General features: G+C 40.6%; 1 protein-coding gene across 3 annotated transcripts in view; it reads right to left on the bottom strand.

Moving 5' to 3' along the window:
• Positions 1 to 24,897, bottom strand: part of MSH3 (mutS homolog 3) — a 184,897-nt gene that overhangs the window by 141,257 nt on the left and 18,743 nt on the right. For all 3 annotated transcript variants that reach the window (XM_077817126.1, XM_077817127.1, XM_077817128.1), the window contains exon 8: positions 24,627 to 24,793. In XM_077817126.1, the coding sequence (XP_077673252.1) occupies positions 24,627 to 24,793 (167 nt within the window). The remainder of the gene's footprint in view (positions 1 to 24,626; positions 24,794 to 24,897) is intronic.

The following is a 24,897-nucleotide window of genomic DNA, read 5'->3' as shown; positions in this document are numbered from 1 at the left end:
CACTGCCGCACCTGAAAGGCATACCAGTCTTGGAGAAGGAGCCTTAAAAAGGGAGAAGCCCATTTCAGTGGGACCCATCCCTGGGAGATGGACAGATCTCTCCCCATAGTTCCCAGGAAGGAGCACTGTGGAGAATGAAACTGGCAGAGAGTTCCTACATGACATTGAGCTAGCCTACAGCTCATTGGGCATCTCCCGAAAGGAGGAAGGCCACTCTTCCCCAACATATTTCTGTTTTGTCCACCTGTTCACTTCTGCCTGACACCTATCTGGGGATGGGAGCATCATCTTTATTTGTCTGCACCACACCAGCACAATAGAATCGTGATACTTCAGTGGAGTTCCTAGATGTTACAGCAGTATACAATATATGCAATAGGAATGGAATGTTTTTCAGACTGATAGGAGGGCCCTTCTTTTTGTGTATTGATCCCATATTAAATTAAAATTAAAAGATGGAGAGGTTATTCATCTTGTCCAGCAACTGGAGTTCTCCCAGAAGTGTCTCTCTATGGGTGTTCCACTTCAGGCGTGCCTGCGCCCTGCACCACTGATCAGAGATTTTTGGTGGTGGTGCCCATGTAGCCCCGTGCACGTGCCCCACACATCCTCATACCCATGTTAAGGCTATGTTGGGCTGCATGGGCGAACCACCCTCAGTTCCTTCTCCACCACAAAGTCTCACCAAGGGAGACTCCAAAGCAGAAGGGAAGGAGGGCAGGTAGTGGAGCATCCACAGGGACATACACCTTAAAGAACTCCAGTTACTGCACAGGGTGAGTAACCTCTCCTTCTCTAAGCAGTGTCCCTGTGGGTACTCTACTTCAGGTGACTCCCAAGCAGTACCCCTTTAAAAAAAGTCCAATATAGAAGAGAACAGTGTTGCCTACAGCAGCAATAGCGCTGCAGGTGCCAAGGCATAATGATTAGAAGAGGTATGAACAGAGGACCAAGCTGCCACTCTACAGGTGTCTGCAATTGATACATGCTTAAGGAGATATAAATACGACTCTTGTTGAATCTGCTATCACTCTTGAAGGGGGTGGACATGATTTCTGATCATTTTTTAAACCATCACCACTGACACTAGTGCAGTGAGATGATATTTTCCTTCTTGTTCCTTTAGCTTGTACCAACCTACATTACTATCTACTCTAACATAGTCATCCATTTTGCCAGTGATGACCCTAGGTCTAAGCTATCTAATTTATTATCTATGGCCACCTGAACAATTTGCAAGAAGTTAATCTTTGTATTAGCTTCTCCAACATGCACTGAATGCTATCTGGAGCATAGAAGAGTGCAAGCCTTTGAGGCAGCCTTGCAAGAGAGCAGGTCTTTAAATCCTATCAACTCAGAGGCAAGACAAATCTTTTTAAAATGGGATTTTATTTTTAGGCTCTATTTATTGTGTCTTCACAATAGTGTCTGCTTTCAAAACAGTGAAGTTTAGGAGTGCCTGGAGAGAGAATTTCTTCAAATTGAATTCAAAATAGGAGGTTCTCCTCCTCATACTCATAGCCCCACCCACCCTTTGATAGTTTGTTTGCCAGCTCTACCCCAGCACTTATTTTTTTAAAGTTTATATCTATTTTTAATAATTACTAGTGTAGTTTGCTGCAGTGAAGTGTCATTTTCTATCATTATTCATCAAGTGAATTTCTCTGTCATTGATCCTGTATATAAATTATCTCCCTCTATAGAAAATTTTGGCAAATGAAAAACAAACAAACAGTACATCTTTGAAACCTGCAAAGTCAATGAGACTTAGGCTCCTAGTTCACTCAGGCACTTTTGAAAAAGTTACTTCTTGTGTCAGAATAATGTTACACATATGCAAGCAAAATAATCAAAGCTTTTAGAAAATGGAGGGAAAAAAAATCCATTTAGAATATGAGAAATACTTCAAAGTAGAGCACAATGTTTAAAATCAGACAAAAACGAACTCAGGTCTTCGTTAAGATCTTTAAGATACCTGGAATATGAATTATATAGTATTATCCAACATCTGTTTGATACAGATGTAACTATGCTATACTTCTGCAGTCTGCTAACAATTTATTGTTTATTAAACCAGCAGCTAGCCTCTCTAAAATTCACAGGACACTACAAAAACAAAATTTGCTGAAGAAATCATTGATGTTTTTGTCATTTATTCGGTGACATTATTATCCTTAGACCATTTTTCTGATTATAGCCCGATAAGTTATGACAACACTACTCCTCCAGAAACCAATCCCCATTTAAATCAGAATTTTCAACTTCCAGTTAACTTTCATAAACATCATTCTTTTCAAAACCTCTAAAAATGAGTTGCTGTTAAAACACAGTTTGATATTGATAGTTTCATTTACTTATGGATTTAAAATTGAGAAGGACCATTAGAAAAAGCTGTTACCCTAAAATAGCCAGTCAAATAAACCGAACATTTCCAAAGAGAAAGCTTTTTTTTTTTTTTTTTTTTAAGTGACACTGCATGTGTTTTGTTGTTATTCACCTTATAGCGTGGTGATGAGCACACACCAGATAATGGATACCTTTTTCTCTTTCAGAAGAACTGATGTTCAGAATGAACCAATAGGGCCCTTTACTGATTATCCTGTATGCTATGCTGCACTTGGACTAGAAAGCAAAACAGTAGTCTCCATTTTTATTTCTTGTAAAGAGTAAAGTGTTGATTTTTAGATACTATAGACAACATGGGTGAGACAGTATCTTTTATTGGACCAATTTTGAGGTATATCCATCAGCCACTGTTATAGCTGAAGGGACTGTGAAATTAAGATATCCATTATAACATGGAACATACAATTTTTTCTAATAGGGTGACGTTTCTTAAATGTCTTTGAATGTACATATGCTTCTAGGTCAGAGGTGGGCAACCTACGGCCTGCAGACCAAATGCAGCCCGCGGGACCCTTCTACCCAGCCGCTGAACTCCTGGCCCGGGAGACTAGCCCCCAGCCCCTCCCCTGCTGTCTCAGATCACTGCGCCGCTGGCACAATGCTCTGGGTGGCGAGCTCTTCCCGGGCAGTGCAGCAGCAGAGCCTGGTGCTCTGTGCTGCGCCGGCGGCGCAACTGCCTGTCCTGGTGCTCTGGCAGCACGGCTGTAGCACCGCCAGCTACCAGTGCTCCAGGCAGCGTGGTAAGGGGGCAGGAACAGTGGGCGTTAGATAAAGGGCAGGGGAGTTCGGGGTGGAGGTCAGGGGGCCAGGGTGTGGGTAGGGGTCGGGGCAGTCAGAGGGCGGGGAACAGGGGGGTTGAATGGGGGTGGGGGAGCAGTCAGGAAGGAGAGAGGGGGTTGGATGGGGCAGTGGGGCACAGTCAGAGGCAGGGGTTCCGGGGAGGCCATCAGGGGATAGGTGGGGTTGGATGGGGCAGGCGTCCCGGGGGGGCTGTAAGGGGGTGAGAAGCACAGAGGTCAGATAGAGGGCGGGGGTGGGCCATGCCTGGCTGTTTGCGGAGGCACAGCCTCCCCTAACCGGCCCTCCATACAATTTTGGAAACCCAATGTGGCCCTCAGCCCAAAAAGTTTGACTGACCCTGTTCTAGGTGCTTAAGGAAACATATTAAACACAGTACAAAAGAAAAAAATACACAAAGAATCAGAGGTTTTCCTTCAGTTCACTTGGATTTAATACACTGCTTTCCTCAATGAACTCTAGTTACTTTCCCCACCATTTGCCTCCTAGAAAGCCATTTTACGGTATTTACTTTAGAGGACTTCAGAATTCCACTTTGTTAAAATACACATAAAAATTATAGTTTTCTGGTGTGTGGGGGTTTTGGTTTTTTTAACCAACTAAAATGCATACAGAGCAATTCCCCATGTGATACTCATATTGTTTATTTAGAAAGTATAATGTGTTTCGCACAGCATGCTTAGCGATAGGCAAGGCACTAAGACACAAAGTCTCTGTCTGAAAGAGCTTGGTTTTCTTAATAGCTGTTAAACAGTATGTGAACAGGCCCTACTTTTAGTATTTCCTTAAAATGCTTTACACCTGAAGTGGTCAAATAAAATGAAAACCTTAATTTTATATTCTACCAATTATTGAATAGCTACTTTTGATACTTACTACTGAGAAAGGTTTCAGAGTAGCAACCGTGTTAGTCTGTATTCGCAAAAAGAAAAGGAGTACTTGTGGCACCTTAGAGACTAACCAATTTATTTGAGCATAAGCTTTCGTGAGCTACAGCTCACTTCAGCTTTCAAGTAACACCAAAAAAACTTTTGTAAATTAGCATTCTGTTTTATAGTTTCATAGAGTTTAAAGTCTGAAGAAACCATTAGACCATCAAGTCTGACCTCATATAATATTTTTAATACTGCCTCCTGCATTCAAAATGCCCTCCTGGTACATGAAGTCTCTACCCCTTCACACAGTTAAACCCCTCCTGTAAAACAACTTATTCTATGACATCAAAAGAAACTAGCTGACTAAATCATCTACTTATCTATTACATTTATCTTCTGAGTGAACTGTTATTTGCGTGTGTAAAGGGGTGGTCAAATATTGATAAATGACGTCTGAAGGACACTGGTAATAAAGCTCAGAGCTGACATGGGGAAAGATCAGATAATTTCCTTTCTGCTAGCAGTGTCTCTCACAGTTCTGGACATCCTGGCTAGTCCCCCATCACTCTGCAGCTCAGAGTTAGATCAACATTTTGGCACCACATGGTCTCGCCATACTCCCTCTGCTCCTGCTTGCTACTGGCTGAGTTATTCTCAAGCTGCAAAAACTGTATAACATCATTAACAAATATTCCAGAGATAACTATGTATATTAGACAAAGGAGGACAGTCCGATGGTAACAATTCCACTTAATAACGGATGCTTGGCTCATGGGCCTTCCATGGTAAGTAGGATTATGAGAGATAAGCATTGCGGGTTTCCCCTTTGATGGTACCAAAAGGCAAGCCATCTGAGGTAAATAGGACTGGCATGGTACTGAGCACTGCAGTGACCTTGCTGGTTTCCCCACGTCTGCTGGCACTGACAGTGATGACGCAAACTGCCAGCAATACTGACAGCGACAGGCTTAAGAGATCTCTGGCTATTCAAAATGCCTCTGATACTGAGGTATCAGTAAGATGCGATACTCCAGATGTCTACATTGCTCCCTCTGGCTCCAGACTCAATGGTGCATCCCTAGGTAACAGAGTCAATGGTGCTGGGTTCTGCAGTGCTGAAGCAGTGCAGTGCTTAGACTTAGACAGCACTCTGTTCTTAACACCATGCCTAGTAGACTTTGGTGCAGGGGATTTTCCACTCATCAGTCTGCTTAGAAGCCTTTTGCCTCTTCTTAGGCACTGAGGATGGTGAGCAACGTTGGACTCAAGCACAGTAGGAGGCACACTCCTGACCAACGCCGAAGCACTTGGTGCAGAGTCTGACCAACCTGGATCAGATAGAGGTTTAAAGGCCACCTCCATGAGTAGAAACTTTACAGTGGCTTCAGTGGCTTCCTTTGTGCAAGACTTAAAGTCCCTAGAAATTTGACAACGCTCCGTGATACAAGCATTCCTGAGGCAACTGAAGCAACTTGAGTGCAGGTCACTCAGAGGCATGGCCTTATTACAGGAAAATGCAGTGCTTCATACCAGGTGAACAAGATATCTTTTGGCACCAGAAATCAACCACAACTCTCAGAGGGGGTAAAACCTAACTAGCTACACTAAAAACAGTAATAACACTAAACTATGTACAACAAAATACAAGGGTACACAGTACAAAGAGTCCACTGAGAGCACTTGCAAAAGCAAGATGAGCAGTTCAAGCAACTGCCATGGGTGGTAAAAAGGAACTGAAGGGGCTTGGAGTTGGCTGAGCCATTTATACCAGCACCGCTGGCACATGGCAGCAAAGGGTGTTCAAACTGCCCTGACGTGTACCACTGAGGGAAGACTTTCCAGCAACAGTGCACAGGGCATGCACACACCAAGAGTGGAATGGAAATATGCAATCACTCAAAGAAGAAAAGTAAATTTGAGGCAATTTAATCTGCTAATTCCATTTCAGATATCTAAAAATACTGGTGTACACGGTTCTTAGTGAGATCTAGTTTTGTTGGGTAGAAATTTTAATCAGCACTGAATATTGTATCCTCTTCATTAATTCCTCTTTAACTGCAACCATAGCAGAGCTAGCCCTCTGCTATAGAAATTGTGATTCCTTCAACACAGTAAGCAAAGTTGGCCTAAAAAAATAAAACTGTTTTCCCCAAACAGTTTAAGTTACACTAGGTTTAGCTTCCATTTGCCTCCTCTTTGATGTTTCTTCATTTTTAAACTTGTCAAAAGGTAGAAGTGTGACTTTTAATCCACAGAAATCTAGTCTTTTTTTTTTTAAGATTCATATCCTTTAAAACTTCAGATCAGATTAACAAATATTGTCAAAAAATTGCACTGCCATTGACCAAAAAGCAAAAGCCAGATTCTCAATCAACTCATCATTGTTTATAATAAATTTAAACAAAATATGGATTTTTAAAGTCACTAACAACACTTGCCTGAAATTTTATGCCTAGATATTTAGTAGTGAACATATGTTGTAGTGTATTTCTGATATCAGGTTAGAATATTATAAAAATAAAGTACATACTGTAAACATAACACTACAGGCTTTTTCCTCTGTTAAAACCAAATAATATAATGCAAAATAGGCACAACAGAAGAAAACGCCTCACTAAATGACAAACTATAGTCCACTGAAAAGAAATACAAGAGCTATCATTCATGGAAAACAGCCTTTATTCACAAAAGCAGTGTAAGTGTCAAAATAAAAGGTATCATTTACACGACTGTTCCAGAACTGTGGCATTTGTTCCCAAGGGATGTTGTGAAGGCCAGAAGTATAACCGGGTTCAAAAAAGAATCAGATAAGTTTATGGAGGATAGGTCCATCAATGGCTATTAGCCAAGATGATCTGGGAATCCACCCAATGCTCTGGGTGCCCCTAAGACTCCAACTTTTCCAGAAGCTGGAATGAATGACAGGGAATGGGTCACTTGATAATTACCTAAAAAGAAAAAGGAGTACTTGTGGCACCTTAGAGACTAACCAATTTATTTGAGCATAAGCTTTCGTGAGCTACAGCTCACTTCATCGGATGCATTCAGAGGAAAATAGAGTAGGGAGATTTATATACATAGAGAACATGAAACAATGGGTGTCACCATACACACTGTAACGAGAGTGATCACTTAAGGTGAGCTATTACCGGGGATGGCGGGGGGGGGGGCGCGCGGAGGGGGGGGATTTTTGTAGTCTTCATCATCTGGACCCATGGAAAAGAAGCCCTTGAGGAATCCCACCATGATTTCAACAATTTCCATCCCACCATCAGACTCAGCCTGGACCGGTCCACGCAAGAGATCTACTTCCTGGACACTATGGTGCTAATAAGCAATGGTCACATAAATACCACCTTATACTGGAAACCTACTGACCGTTATTCCTACCTACTTGCCTCCAGCTTTCATCCAGGACACACCATACGATCCATTGTCTACAGCGAACCTCTACGATACACTCGCATTTGCTCCAACCCCTCGGACAGAGACCAACACCTACAAGATCTCTATCAAGCATTCTTACAACTACAATACCCACCTGCTGAAGTGAAGAAACAGATTGACAGAGCCAGAAGAGTACCCAGAAGTCACCTACTACAGGACAGGCCCAACAAAGAAAATAACAGAAAGCCACTAGCCGTCACCTTCAGCCCCCAACTAAAACCTCTCCAACGCATCATCAAGGATCTACAACCTATCCTGAAGAAAGACCCATCACTCTCACAGATCCTGGGAGACAGGCCAGTCCTTGCTTACAGACAGCCCCCCAACCTGAAGCAAATACTCACCAGCAACCACACACCACACAACAGAACCACTAACCCAGGAACCTCTCCTTGCAACAAAGCCCGTTGCCAACTGTATCCACATATCTATTCAGGGGACACCATCATGGGGCCTAATCACATCAGCCACACTAGCAGAGGCTCGTTCACCTGCACATCTACCATCATGTGCCAACAGTGCCCCTCTGCCATGTACATTGGTCAAACTGGACAGTCTCTACGTAAAAGAATAAATGGACACAAATCAGACATCAAGAATTATAACATTCAAAAACCAGTCAGAGAACACTTCAATCTCTTCAGTCACTCGATTACAGAGCTAAAAGTTGCAATTCTTCAACAAAAAAACTTCAAAAACAGACTCCAACGAGAGACTGCTGAATTTGATTTAATTTGCAAATTGGATACAATTAACTTAGGCCTGAATAGAGACTGGGAATGGATGGGTCATTACACAAAGTAAAACTATTTCCCCATGTTTATTTCCTCCCTCCACTCCCCACTGTTCCTCAGATGTTCTTGTCAACTTGTGGAAATGGCCCACCTTGATTATCACTACAAAAGGTTTTTCCCCCTCCTCCCTCACCCCCGCTCTCCTGCTGGTAATAGCTCACCTTAAGTGATCACTCTGGTTACAGTGTCCATGGTAACACCCGCTGTTTCATGTTCTCTCCGTATATAAATCTCCACACTGTATTTTGCACTGAATGCATCCAGTGAAGTGAGCTGTAGCTCACGAAAGCTTATGCTCAAATAAATTGGTTAGTCTCTAAGGTGCCACAAGTACTCCTTTTCTTTTTGTGAATACAGACTAACACAGCTACTACTCTGAAACTTGATAATTACCTGTTCTGTTCATTCCCTCTAGGGCACCTGGCATTGTCCACTGTTGGAAGACAGGACACTCGGCTAGATGGACCTTTGGTCTGACCCAGTATGGCTGTTCTTATGTACTGCCAGATGCTGGGACTGGATGACTGGGGTTGGATCAGTTGATGATTGCCCTGTTCTGTTCATTCCCCTTGATGCATCTGGCATTGGCTACTGTGGAAAGCCAGGATATTGGGCTAGATGAACTAGTGGTCTGTCCCAATATGGCCATTCTTATGTTAGTGTTATGTTTGGAAGAAGGAAACAAACTGAAAGGAATTATATAATCATTTTAATCAGCTTTTGATCTTTTTCCCCCCAAAAGCCAGTTATAATTCACACCAAAGGTAAAAAATAGGACAATCTCTGTAATAAGTCTATTGCAAAACACTGTAGGATCAACTCAATTAGAGAAATTAATAAGAAATAGTCAATATCACAGTTCCACAGCCATAAAAAAAAAAAAATCTACAGTGTCAGTTTCAAATCATGTTTTATATTCCTGGGATATTCAGCTCTAGATTGAGACAATTATGTTGTAATTTGTAAATATAACTGATTCAATATTTTCAAAAGAATTCTTGACAAACACAACTAAATCCGTTTCCAGGGTTATTGTAGCTGCATCAGTCCCAAGATACCCAAGAGACGGGGGGGTGTGGGGGTGGGGGGAAGCGCTAATATCTTTGATTGGACCAATTTTGGTTGGTGAAAGAGACAAGCTTTCACAATCTAAAGAAGAGCTCTGTGTAAACTTGTCTTTCACCAACAGAAGCTGGTCCAATAAATTATGTAACTCATAATATATCATTACATAATGAGTTATTACCTAATCCACCTTTTCTCACAACTAAATCTGTACTAATAAGCCAAAAGTTTTTAAACATTGCCTCGTAATAAATGGCATAACTGAAAATACCGCAATTTGTTTTTATGCAGCGTTTTTCACATTAAAAAGTGTCAAACTGCTTTAGAAAGTTTAACAGCCAGACAACACTGAAGATGGCTGGCTACAAGGACAGAGGCGAAGGAAACATACATCGGCCTGGATATAAAATGAGATGTTAAACAGCAACCGGAGATGGCCACTTGGGATCTTGGGTTAACATCTCGTTCAAAACACATCAGGTCTAATACTTCTTCATACCCTCACTTCTTGTCCATAGCACTGCAATGCAGAATCTGAAGATACAAATCCAAACCTTGGTTTGAAATTTGAACCTACAAATTTTTGTCCCAAAAGACTGCATCATCAGAATATACATGTTTTATTAGACAGAGACCTGAAACTGGCATAGACCTCTATCCGATAGGATATCTGAACCAAAAGCAGTTTTCTTTCCCTCTGTTCTTCTATGGTATATTACCATGATAATTTTAAAGATATGTCTATTGAAAAAAGCTTCCCTCCTGCCGGATCCTGCAGTGAAGCCATAATCATGTGTTTCTGTCATATCACAGTATGGTGCCATAGAGAGACTGCATCAACAAACTCAGTATTATGACTTAACTGTAGGGAGGAACATACTTAATTAAAATAAAAATCTTTGCTGCAGTAAACAAACAAGGAAAAGTATACCTGACCAAGCCTATAAAGGATGGACATGTTCAATGTTTAAGTATTTTTCCCAGCCCATACTGAAGTCCCCCTTTAAAAGCTGAGTATGAGCTGATCTCTGTAGTAGGAAGAGGGCCTGAAACATAAGCCCTTGTATCAGAGGCCTGAACGAAACTAGTGGTTAAAGCTTTGCTGCTATAAAGCAAAGTTAAGTTGTGAGCAAGAGGCAGGCCCTGCTCACAGACTCTGGCAAGAACAGGGCTGACATTGCACAAACACAGTCCTAAGTAGTGCTAGGTACAAGAATATACACGCAGACACATTCCAGAAGGGTGGTACCAGAACACCTTGATACCAGCACATTCCCCAAAGATAACAGGAACACACTGACCCATCCTAAAGATAAGATCAGGATAACAGCATGATGGATATAGATGTTTTGATCAAAACAGGTACAAGGCAATGGGTGGCACCCAAATATGTCAGAGGGGCAATATGTGACTTGTTTGCATTGGGGTATAAAGAGGTATCGCTGAGAGGGTGTCGGGGTAGGGCCGAGAGGATAATGGAAAGTCCTGCCACTAACTGAGCCGGTCACGAGCATACTTGTGCTGGTGTACCTGCAATCATTAAGCCTGGGCGTTAGCATCATGCTTCATCAACAATAAACCTGACCAAGCTCCTTTGCTGAAAACCAAGTCTGTGAATTTACTGAGTAGTTCAATCAAAGTCTGCTGTTTCTGCTCTCTGCGCCGAGCTGGGGAAGCATACAGAAAGAACACACACGCAGCCAAACAATGATCAACAACCTCCTGTGTATTTATTCTTATATACATTATGAAAAATATCACTGGCCCTCCGAACACATTCAAAAATGCAAAATATTTAGTACTTTCTCACACAAACAAGTCTAAAACAATTATGAGCTTAATCAGAAAAGTTGGAAGGTCAAAATAATTGAAGACCAAGACATCTGATTTTAATTTAGATCTGAAATGAAGGCTTCTGTATCACTGCTTTCAGATTACAGTGACAGGTCATTATTCTTGGCAGACAGGCAGAAAATTTGCAATCATTCTTGAATTTCTTGCTTAAAACAGCTTGTTATTCTAACTTACTTGTCTTGAATATTCAGATAGGTTTTTTGTTGTCTAATTCTGAATATTTCTTATTTACATCATTATTTCATGTTCTTTTCTTGGCAATTGATGTCTCATGTCGTAAAAAGTGTTGGGAGTTGCTTTCTTTATAAACTGCATAGACACTGAACTTTCATATTTTCAGAACTCCGTTCCACATTCAGTGTCAGTTAACTGAATGTTAGCCATATTGAAAGCCTGAAAAGTCGTAAGTAGCAAGACTAAACTTTAAAAAGCCTTAATTAAATTTCAGTATGAATATTGGGATTTCTTTAAAGAAGTTTTTTTTTTTTAATCAGATCTAATACCAGAAACATTTTATTAGAATGTATATCTATAATTAATTACAAATTTCTCATTAAGAAAGTTTAGTTATTTATTTGTAAGGGGAAATACAGAGAAATACCACCACCCTCAAAGCCACTTTCTCCGAGCTCCAAACATTAAATAACCTACTCATCAAGAAATGTACTTACTTTTCTGTATGTTTTTGTTTTATATTATATAGTTTGCTAAATATAAAATAGCACACTATTTATACCTAAATTCTTAGCTAAGAGGCCAGCATGTAAACTCCCTGCATAAATTCATAAAGGAAAGGGGGCAGAAACACAGAGTGCAGCTATGGGGGAAAAACGGTATTCCAATATGTTAGTGTTGGTATATAAGGCAAAATTCTACACTCAGAGCCACATAACAGCTTTGGGAATTGACACTTTGCTCTCCCTACACAGGTAGGGCACCTAATAACAGCAGTAGGAATTCTGTAACAGAGACAGAGGTTCACTATGGAAATCCGAAGGCAAAATTTTGTATGATGGGCAAATCCTGCTCCACCATCTCTGTAGGCATGAAAGTCCCCTTATTCAGTATAACTTATTGTAGAGCTTGGCTGTACCGGGCTGGTGAAGGACAGGATTGGCAGAGCCAACACAGGGGCTGTATATGCTTGTACTCCATAGAGTACAGTGTCACAGTAGCTCCTTTTGCACTGTAGAAAATGGTGGGAGAAGAGATTCAGAGTGGGCCAAGAGATCCTTTGCTACACAGTTCTACCAGCAAAATAGAAAATAAAAGGTGCTGTCAGGGAAACTGAAGTTTCCATAGCGGTCACTGACCTTTTGTGTAACAACTTCATAGCCTTCCCCACAACACATATCTCAGCTGTGTGTAACTCAGACTCAGGCTGTGTTCTGGGGACAGGATACGTGCCTTAGAAGCTGAATTACGGAGTGGAATTCACCATGCTAGAGTTCTACTAAGAAGTGTCTGGCTTATAAAACTTCAGCAGACTATCGAACAGGCTGGGGATTGCAGATCATTTGTCCCTAGGGAACTAAGATTCAAATCTGGTTGCCCAGCAAGGAACTATGATGGTCTGAATTTCTGGGCTGAGATCTCATTCTCTCAAGAAAATGAAATATAGTTGCTGCTGTGATTATCTAATAGCATTTCTCTGTTTGGCACGATCACAAAGATTTCTCATTCTTTGGTGTGAGACTCATCTTGTCTTTAATTCAGTTTTATCCTCACTTTAATATAAAATGCCACGAACAGAACCAATTTGAGACTGAGTCAGAACTGAGGCTATGTAATAGTTTACCTCAAATGCAAGTAAAAATCCCCAAACCTACTTAATATTATGGACAACTCTGTGAACTTTTGGGGACTGGAACTGTCTGTTTATGGCATATAGCGCCTGTCCTGGGACCTCTAGGTGCTACCATAAAAAAAAAAAGTATTAAGTAACAAGATGTTGCGCCTGACAACATCAGTTAAGTCTGCAATTGCAAAAGGCTGTAAAAACAAGCACTAGAGAAGCTACACCATCCTAAAAATCACATCCTATTGTGTACAGCAGAGCCATAAAGTAATTAAATTGTACTTTATTTTACAACAAAGTGAAACCTAGCTTAATTATAAATTAAAACTACTGCTTGTCTTTCTAGCAAAAAGAACAGCCTTTGAACTATGTACCCTGTAGCTCACAAACCTTATTCATCCTTTTAAAAAACATCCAGCTGGGTGCTGCAACAGCACCTGGTTGCAAAGTTCTAAAAACTGTTATACAGTCTTCGCTATCTTGGCTGGAAAATTCAACTATTACTTGCCTTTTTACGAAGGATAACCGGCACTGAGCTATCTAACTGTAGCTACAAAGGACACCCAAACTCTAACTTCTCTTGTCACCACAGCCCTCTGACTAGGGCACAGACAACACATTTAAACTGATGCTCAGCTTCAAGCCTGCTCAGAGAGAAGTTCTTCCTGGTCTCATTCCCTTCTTCCAAATTATTACTCCCTGGCTGCTGGCAATCAGCGAGGGCAGAGGAGGCTCCCCTTGGCTACTGCTCTGGTGGTCCTGGTGCAAAAGTGCTCTAAGTTGCTGTTCAGATTTATCTTGCATTCTTATACACACCCCACATGTCACATTAACTTTCACAATAACACACTGAAAGTGAGGGAGAGGCTTATGTGATGGAGAGGAGAGGGAAAGTGAAAAGGAGAGAGTTGCTGATGGAGAAGAGGCAATAATTAATGTATGGTATGGAAAGAACAAGAATGGAAAGTGAGCCAATGGAGAGAAAACAGGAGCGAATTAAGAGGTAAATTAAATGAGAGAAGAAATGGAAGTCAGAGACTGCTCTCGTAGCTTGTACACTTTAACTCTGGCACTCATTCATCATCCATACGCACACAAAACTGGACGCATTATTGTTGATTTTAGGTCAAATTTTTAATCTACAGGTACCTGCAATACTTGGGTTTTTTTATTGCTACCACCAAATAAAAGTCTGACTCTCAGAAATACAAATACAAAAATGGGATAACAATTTTCAAGGCTTCTGCAATTCAAGCTGGGTGGTGCTCCTTCAGCGGTGGCCAACATCTGCTGAGTTTCTGGTTAGAGAAACCACTGCAGAGTCAGTTTGTCTTGCAATGGCCCAGTCAGTGCTGCAGACTCAACAAGTTAAAAGGGGTTGGCAGGCCACCTCTTTCCCCTCTGTGGGTCACCAGGAAAACAGTCCTGAAGCTGCATCTAAAATCTCTAAGACACTGACTTAGTAGTTCCTGATGGTTCCCAGCCGGGTCCTCATTCCATGCAATCTAAAACAAGACCATTTCTCCTTTGCACTGCAGGAAACTAATTTTCACAGATGGACAAAACATTCATATTTCACCCTTGGAAAGAAGACATCAGCTCATTGAGGTGCCCAAATATGTCAGCTAGACAGACTATGCGTGCTACCCGAGGTAACTACTGAAAGTGTCATCTTCAATAGAAGCCCATCTATCACTGTTAGTATGTGGGACAGGGCTTGGAGTGAGTCACTGCTGCATCAGTGGCCATCTCTGAAGTACCTGTTGAGAAAGCATTCCTGATGCGGCAGTGAAGGGGGAAAATGCAGCCATTCATCAAAACTGATTCAAGAGTTTTTACACAGTATTTTAAAGATTTAAAACTTTAGATGGGGGAAGATTACTACTGTTGGATACCCATAAGATACACACAACTTTAGTTATGTAGCACTCCCAACTACTGGAGCAGGACATTCTGTCTTACTGACTGTTGGTGTTATGCTCTAAAGAGGCCCCACTGGTAGTTGACAGCTTAGCCTATCTCCATTCTACAGAAGGACAAGCCCACAAGTATTGACTGCCCAGTATGTCTTGAACTGAGAATTTATAATTTAAAACAAACTGCTTGAGGAGAATCTGGCACAGGGTATTTTTTATCTGTTGAAAAAAAATTTACCTTACATTCATTTTGCCATGTTTTTAATAGAAGTGTCTGGACAGAAACAGGGGACAGCTGGTGACTCAATTACTGTTCTAATTTATGTTTCCTTTGATAAGCTGCTACAGATTTAAAAACCCATTAAGTGTGATGAAAATGGACTTGTTGATTTTCCAATTAATTATTTTAAGCTTCCCTTGAAGATTTACAGAAATGCTAAAATACAGTGACTTTTCTAATTTATGTATTAGGAATTCATAATAAGTTTTTCAGTAACTGTCCATATTTATATAGTCCATATTTATATTGTTCCTTTAAATAACTCCCATAATTAAAAACACTTTAAATCAAAGGTCAAAAGTAGCACATCCTAACAATAATAGGCTACCCAACTTTATTTCAGACTATGAATAACTGACACAGGAAAAAGGGAGAGCTTTCACAGTAGGTCACTTCGCAAAGTCTAATGTCACGTGTAACATCCAGAGGCTACAATAAATGTACTTTCCATGTTACTGCTTTGCAAGTTCGTTGCTATTTTGTGACCAAAGAGCTGACAGATTTAGCTCAACACAGAGCATCTGAGAAATGATTTTACAAATAAAAGAATAAATTTCACATAAGTAGATGAAGGCAGATTCAGCTTGATGGATTGTTTGGTCGTGCACTATCACGAACATGGATCAAGTTTCTGAATTGACTTGATATTTCTGTCTGGTATGTTTTGAGAATCTGAGGCCTCACTTAAATGACACTATCTCTGGCAAGAGTTCAGCTCAAGTCATATTTCCAACACCACTTGACCGTGTACCAGAGCTACAGGGCTTTAAATTGTGGAAAGAAGAAAAATGGTGAAGTGTGAATGGAAAAAAAAAAAAAACACAAAAAAAAGACAGCCCCTCCTTCTTTTTAGCCACTTTTCTTCATAGTCATGAAAGAAACATCACTGAAAACTTATATACTGAGTCCTTAGTTTGCCTGCCCCCAAGTCTGCAGAAGGGGTAGAGGAGAAACACAAATGTTAACTATCAATACAAAACATTAATCAACGTCCCTTCTCTCTCATACACTTGCCTTTACTATGGACTAATCTTCACTGGCAACACTAAAGCACTGCCGCGACAGTGCGTTAACATGGCTTGTGTGGTCGCGGCAGAGCGCTGGGAGAGAGCTCTCCCTGTGCTCTAAAAAAACCCAACTCCACAAAAGGTGTAGCTCCCAGTGCTGGTGCACTGTCTACACTGGTGCTTTACAGCGCTGAAACTTGCTGCGCTCAGGGGGGTGTTTTTCACACCCCTGAGCAAGAAAGTTGCAGCGCTGTAGACTGCCAGTGTAGACAAGCCCTAAGTGACTAAGCAAGGAGCTTCTATCATACAACTCTAATGCACAGAAAGTGTTTTGCTAATCTGTGTTTCCCCACCATGGTTTGAATGTTCATCCAAGTTCAAGAAACCAAGTGGGTGATGGTTCCTAGAAAGCTCCTCAGCAGATTACAGAAAACCAATATTTGGAAAATGCTTTTATTCATTCTCTCTCTCTTCTCCGAACTCCTAACTAGTGTGTCCATGCATTCACTGTATAGCCATTCCTGATTTTCCTCTCATTCCCTTCTAATTGTTCCCACTTGTGTTATGTCTAAATTAAACTGTTAATCCTTCAGGACAAGTACTTTGTCTTTTTATCTGTACTATGAGGTGTCTAGCACACCTCTGGACATTGTAATACAATATTATTGTGTACAATATTAGTGCAAAAATATAGTAATATTAATAAGCTAATCAAAATGTGTTATTCACCTCAGTCCACTTCCCAGTAACAAGTGACTACATCAAATACCACCACCATATTTGACATCCTTATTGCAACCTCAACAAAGGATTGAATTGACATGGATATTTAATTACCCTTCCAAGTAACCGTTGGGAAACTCATACCATTGTTGCCTTTTCATACCTGTTCAGTACAGGACTTCAGCCTCCAAGGGCTCCCTCTAGTACTTTTTATAGGCACTACATTTACACTTCCTTAAAGGTACAGAGCTCTATTCTGCATTCCTTGCACACACAAGATTCCCACTAATTTCAAGGTTGCCACTGAAACCAAGCCCAGTTCAATGGTGACAAAAAGGTAGCATTGGTGACTATAAGAAATCCAAGACCTCAATGGTACCGTATATACTCGTTCATAAGCAGAATTTTTTTTAGTAAAAAAGGGAAGCATCAGAGAAGGGGGTCGGCTCATGAATGGGTACAGAGAGGGAGAGAGGTGGGACACAGCCGTCCCCCCAACAGAGGGGGCAAGGAGAGGCAGCAGAGCCAGAAGGAAAGAGGCGGGGCCAGAGCATCTCCGCTTCTGGCCACGCTGCTCTCCCCCCCGCCTCCGAAGCAGCTGCAGCTCCGGGGTTGGCAGACTGCGGCCACGCCACCCGGTCTGGCCCACCGGAGCAGGCTGTGGCCACACCACCCAACCTGCCGGAGCAGCTCTGGCCAGGCCAGAGACATCCTCCCCTGGCCCACCCCAGCTAAGGTGGGAAGGGATGGGGAGAGTGTGGGGGTCCCAGGCATTACTCCCCTGATCCCCAGCTTCTCCCCCCCAAAAAAGTTTCCCCACCAGTTGCTGTCCCGGCCCACCACGGTAAGCAGCTGATGGGAGGGGACACTTTGTTTACTTAGGTTTACTTCCGTGCCTACAGACGCTCAAGGTAAACAAACCATATCAGCCTGCCAGCGGCTTATCCTGATGGCCCGGGAGCCAAAGTTTGCCAACCCCTGAATAAAGGGTCGGCTTATGAATGGGTCATAAAAATTTTCCATTTTCACTTATCCATCTTGGGTGGGCCGGCTTATAAACGAACCGGCTTATGATAGAGCATATACAGTGATTAATGTAGATTGTGATCCTACAGTAAGTGCACATTTAGAGCACCGCCAAGCACAGTAAGTGAGGCGCATTTATTTTTCAACTCTGGAAACCTAGGTTGGACTCAAAACAGAATAACTCCGATGTTATTAGCCAATTACAGTCTCCCTCTATCAATCACAAAAATATCACATTGTTTGGTGTAGTTGGCAGTTTCTATTCTGCCTGGCTCAAACCAGGACTATTTGTCATTGACTGTCATAAGCATTAAATCAACTCACAAATTTAATTTAAAATCAATATCTATACCTATCTATCTATATCTATAGATATCTCTCATTATATATTTTTTCATTCATTCCAAATAATATTTTAACAATTAAATGATAATTCCATTTTAATACAGCAATTACAAATTATTTCTGTAATTAGGCAAGCTCAAAGCACCAGCATTTACTCTGACACCAGCTGTAGCCTCAAGATTGATCCTGGCTGCATCTGAAATCTATTGGGCCACACTTAATTCCATAACCAGATTAGACAGCTCAAAATTTAAAATACAGCATGTACACTTTTTTCCAGTCTTTTACACCTCAGGCTTGAAGTCTCATTGTCCACATATTAAGTTCTAGAACTTTGTACCAGTAACATGATGCCAAAATTTTACTGAGTTCCCTCAAAAATTTTCTGCACCTGTGAGCAATACATGACCTTATACTAGTAGTCAGTTAGAGAATGTGTCCCTTATAGCTCAAGATGTACAGGCCTCCGCTAACTGCTGGCAGTCTCTCCAGGCTGGTACGAGGGGATAAATGTAGGAGAGTAAGGCCCCTTGATTGGGAGTAGGGGTGTTGGCAGCAGGATAGAACCCCATATCCCCTCTAAGTACCAGCTCTTCAAACTCAATGCTAGAGCTCAGGCAGGCAGTCACAGGGGGGAAGTTGACTGCTGTACACCCATTTGGCAATGAGCCAATGGTCTATAGCGGGGTAAACAACCTATGGCATGCGTGCCAAAGGTGGCACATGAGCTGATTTTCAGTGGCACTCACACTGTCCGAGTCCTGGCCACCAGTCTGGGGGGCTCTGCATTTTAATTTTAAATGAAGCTTCTTAAACATTTTAAAAACCTTATTTACTTTACATACAACAATAGTTTAGTTATATATTATAGACTTATAGAAAGAGAACTTCTAAAAACGTTAAATCGTTTTACTGGCACGTGAAACCTTCAATTAGAGTGAATAAATGAAAACTGGGCACAACACTTCTGAAAGGTTGCCAACCCCTGGTCTATAGCATTTTCAAGTAGCACCGCCATGTCTGTTGCCCACTCCAAACACAACTGTTTCCTCCCTACTATGAACACATCATTGTGCACAAGTCTCAATTTTTGGTGATTCTTTGGGACACCCCTTAAGCTTAACTGACTTACTGTACATTAAAGAATTAAGTGTGGGGAAGCTACATGTTCTTTTCAACTGTAACAATCAATTAACATTGATTTACATAGGCTAACATCTTCCAAGCTCTCTCTGCAAGTCAAGGAGCTAGTAGCTCAGGTATTTTTTTGTGGGTTTTTTTTTTTTGTTTTTTGGTTTTTTTTACATGAAAGCTATGATTTTCCTTCATGGAGCCTAAAGGCCAACGCTAATAAGAAACTTAGAAAATTTCCCTGAAGCCCATCAGAATATTCCTCACAGCATACCACAAAGTTAAAAAAACTGTGATATTACCCCTGTATATTCACACAGGTGCAAATACCAATCCTACTCATAACTCTTTAAAAACAAACCAACTATTATTTCCTTAGGGGAATGAGGAAAAATAATTAAGTTGTATATGAAACAAAGCATGTTTTACAAAGTGTCTTAACTTCTTCAGTTTTGTAAATAATTCCATTTGGTATCTATCCAAACCCTTAATGGCCGTCCCAGAAAATTACAACAGCTTAACACATCAATTTGCACTGCAAATCTGGGTTTTAGGCATTTATACAATTGTTTATTGGGGGTTACAGCATGCAACCACCCCACTGAGATTTTTCTTTAATCCTAAAGCAGTGACTTGTCTCTGACGTTCAAACATTTCTAATTAAAACAAAGTTGCAACTCCAAATTATTACTACTGAAGTCAGCATTTATTTCTATTCACCATCCAGTCACACAAAGGACCTCAATTTTATTCTTTATGATTACAAATGGGAAATTACTTACTAGTTATTCCCCTTTTTCCCCATTCTGATAGCTGACTAAGGGACAGAAAGCATTATGGTGCCACCTACTGGAAGCAAGGAGGCAAAAGAATTCCTAAATCCCACCCCTAAGTATATAAACCTCAACCTAAACACCGTACCTTGGGTTAGAGAAACTTCTAGAGCCAGAGGAAACGATACACAAGATAGCAAAAATAGTACTAAACAAACAAGCAAGAGCACATTAGCTAGAAGGGAGTGGGGGATGTAGGATGGGTAAAGAGATTACAGCAAACAGCTACTGGTCAATTATCTTCCTTTGTTGCATCTCTCTCACTTTCCCCCCTTTGACAATGGATTAATGGACAGACAGCAGGTGTAGCAAGCAGTAACACTAGGAGATGTATTTACCTTCTTGGGCTGCTAGCAGGCCCTTAGACAGCAAAAGGAGGTAATCTGAGAAGCAGAGAGGTCAACTAATACATATAAAGGAGCAGACAGATGCCCACGTTGTTATCTTACACACCTTGGAAATCAATGCTTCGGTGTACACTGTCCATGAAGCAGAGCCTTCTCTAGTCAAATGTCATCTCTCAAACTCAGATCAAGACATCCTGATCATATTGATCTTGATCAAAGACCACAAGAACACACCCTTCAACCCTTCTAGTAATAGTGATTTTAGATGCTACTTCACCAGAAAGATAAAACTTGAGTACAAGTTTAACATCCAAGAAGTGCAGCTTCTCATACAGTGCGTTCAGGGGGGGTTTGAAGGAGAATACCCAGGTTCGGACTGAAAGGAGAACAAATTCCAGGCAAAGCTTGAAAAGTTACCTTTCTCGCAAGAACTGAAGGTATGGAAGAGAGAATATGATACTTAAAGTCACTCACTTGTCAGACCACTGTCACTGCAATAAAAAAGGCCATCGAAATCTGCCCTAAACATGCAAAAAAGGTTGTGTCAGAATCTGCAAGATGAAGTACAGTCCCGCTGTTATATTGTGTCCAGCTGCTAAATTTGAAGAAAGATGTGGACAAACTGGAGTCCAGAAAAGAGCAACAAAATGATAAAAGGTTTAGAAAACATGACCAATCAGGAAAGGTTAAAAAAATTGAGCATGACTTGAAAAAAAGACAACTGAGAAGGGACCTGATAGTCTTCAAACATAAGGGATGTGGTAAAGAGAATGTGATCAATTGCTCTTCCTGTCCACTGAAGGTAGGAGAAGTAGTAATAACAGCTTAATCTGCAGCAAGGGAAATGTAGGTTTGATATTAGGAAAGAATTTCTAACTAGAAGGATAGTTAAGTACTAGAGTACTTTACCAGGGAAGGTTGTAGGATCCCCATTGTTGGAGGTTTTTAAGAACAGGTTGGAAAGATACCTGTCAGGAATGGGCTGGGTGTAATTGGTCCTGCCGCAGCACAGAGGGATGGATTATATGATCTCTCAAAGTCCATACATTTTTATTATTAAAATCATTGATTTAATCAATCCGCCCTCAAACTAACTAACTATTTCCATTGTCCAAGAAAATCAAAGGCTAGATATCCGAGATCCTCCTTCAGACTCTCAAAGGCAAAGCTGGGATCTGAGCCAGTTCTACATAGTCCAGTGCATAAGGGTGGTTTGAGAGGGGCCAAGCTGTGGACATCAAGTACACAGTTATGTAAATCCAGTATCCATAAATCCTACCACCTAAGAGATGTGAAGGACTGAGGCCTTTATTTCAGTCTAAGACTTCAAACAGCTGCTACGCTTCTCTTATGTCCTGCCTGCAATTTGGGGGTGGATTTCATTCCCCAGCTCACACAGAGTTCTATACACAAAGTCTGTTTATTCTGGCTTTGAGTGGGAAAGGGGAATGTGAATTTAATCCTTTCTTTACTGTATTTCTGACGGAAGCCATTTCTTGGCAGAATATCATGGATTTTACACAATTTTAAAAAGAGCCAGTGATATTGTTCTGCCTACAACCTTGTCCATCACTTGCAGTATTTTTTTCCATACTAACTGTATACATGGGCAACAGGACACAGTCAATCTCAACTCTGTATTTGACACCTCCACCATAAATTATCTTCAGAAAGACTCTGACTAAATAATCAAGTGCAAGTCCAGAATATTCAAGAAAAATGTAAGTACCAAATTACACATACTTTGCCCAGAAAATCCAACTTGAAGTATTTATGGCATTTTATTCTATTTTTTATTGTAAAGTACATTTAAAGCTGCCTCCCACCACATTTTCTAATTAGCTAACTCTGGCATTGAACATGCCAATTGCAAGTTTATAATACAAGACTCCAAAATCAGGTGTATAGTCACAGTACTAGAGTAGCGTTTCTCTACAGTGGTGATGCCTTTGAAGGAAATCCTATGTTAATGGTAGTATGTTGGAATATCTGCAACTCCACCCATGCTGAGGAGCTATATTATACCTTTCGTCAGCATGGGCAATGAATATGCAATCACTTTTTTTTTTTTTTTTAATTAAAAAACCCTAAAACTGCAGACAAACTTGACTCAGTGAACAGGGCCAATATCTTTTCTAGAAAATAAATATATATTTACACACACACGATCTAACGCGACCAATGTTTTCAAGCAAGATGGGAAACAGCATTTTGTCCAATTCATATCTGACTAATACAAAGGACTATCAAAAGTCTCTCAAATCTCGAATCAAATAATAATCAGATGCACTTTGTAACTGTGGTAAATATAATTGGATATGCTGGTTGTCTTAACACACAACAAGGATGACATTTTGCAGATAACATGAAGTATCACTTTCTCTTAGACAACTGAGACAACTCCTAAAGAGGCACAAAACTGTTCATTTTAGCTGCCTGGTAAATAGTGTTTAGGACACCTTTTTTGCCAGATTATGCATATAAGTAACATCCTAATATAACTACCTGAAATAAAAGTATAACAAAATGTAAATCTGAACACTTCAAATCTAATGTTGAAACATTTTGGAAAAAACCTGAAGTTCAGCAAAATGTAGAGTCTCCTCCTTAATTTTGAGGAATTCTTCTTAGCTTGCATCTTACCTCAACAATTGTGTCAACACTCAGTCAACTGAGGAATTTGCTATCCAACGTGTCATAAAAGCTTAAAACGTTACTAACAAAACTAGCAGCTGCATTATTTTAAACCAGAGGTATTTTCCCTAGAACAGGAAGTCTATCTTTTTACAAACTGGCACCATGTAAATTGCTAAAAACCTGTCAATAAATCCTTTTGAAGAGAGATCCATCATTCAGGATATTGCTTTCAAGAAATAAATATATGCACAACTGTTTTTTCCCTTTCATCAAACCATCTGCTAATTTATTTTTCCATTTGGACAAAGAACAAGTCTTCTTGTTCCCAGCTGCCAGCAATTCCAAACCTCTACAAGTTGGCTAATTTGTTCAAATATTAATATACATCTCTTTCCCATAATTAGGCATCTGTCATAGAATTTTTGTCTGGTCTGGAAATGCAGATTGCACACAACCAATAATGTTTAAATCCAGAAAAGCAGAGCTACATTTCAAATTCATATATTCTTGTTCCTCCAATTCCTGTAAAAACACAGAAAAGCTGTCCCTACAAACCAATCAGTTAAAAAGCATGGCAGTCCTGCAGGATGAAGTTCAGGAACTCATGGGACCTGCCAAGTTCCAGCATCATCTTTGACTCCCTCTGTGAAAGGAGAAAAACTCTATGGCTTCTTTAAAAGCTAAAAAAACAGTTCCTTGAACATTTAGATACTGTTTTTAAACCATTAAAAAAAGTAACACTACATTCTCAGAAAAAAATGGCGACCATAAGGGATGTCAGCAGGGCTTCGCAAGCTCACAAGCCACCTTTAGAAGGATGTCGTGCTCTTGTCCTATGGTCCCATAGCTATGCTATCCAGCTACAGCTTTATGGTCTATTTTTATCTCAGACTGAATACCACAATAAATTTGCCACTGAAAAGGAGCCTCCAGTCTTCTTTTGAAACATCTGTCATTAAAAACATAAGGGAGATGTTGAAATGTACATGATGGAATGGCCATAACACTTCTGTCCCACCAGTTTTAAGAGAGTCTAATAGGATAGGAAATACCAAAACTTTCCAACAGGTATTTAATTCTCCATGTTCAATTAACAAAGAGTGCTGTAGAGGAAAAAAGCCTCAAATCATTCAGAGATCTTAAAAGGTATAAGATGCACAAGTGGCTCATCACCACATTCAGATACCACAGTGATGTCCACATTACTTATATTAGATAGATCATGTTAGTTAAGGGGGTATTTATGCAAACAGTGAACTGTGAAAATTTCAGAGAAGGTCTTAGACAACTATGCATCACTGCTGGCTTCCAGATCCCAAGTTGCAACATAATGTAACACCATACCTTACAGAGGTTATACTGCTGATGAGCCTCTCAGATTGATCCGACAAGTCCGATGGAAGTACTAGTTCAACTGGCTGCAGGCGCAAAACTCGACTCTCTAATTCTAAGCGAGATGAGGAGTCCTGAAAACTGTCAAAAACTACTTCCCCAGTAGTGGGTTGGACTCCCTGTCAAATACAAAAATATATAAACAGAGTGTTTACCTTGCCATTGACAAACATCGTATTTTGCTAGGGCAGCAGAAGCCAAAATGAATCTCTTACGCTTGATT

The sequence above is a fragment of the Eretmochelys imbricata genome, chromosome 5, assembly GCF_965152235.1.
Source record: "Eretmochelys imbricata isolate rEreImb1 chromosome 5, rEreImb1.hap1, whole genome shotgun sequence".
NCBI lineage: Eukaryota > Metazoa > Chordata > Testudines > Cheloniidae > Eretmochelys > Eretmochelys imbricata.
Note: the sequence above shows the minus strand (reverse complement) of the source record. Positions and strands in the feature narration are given on the sequence as shown.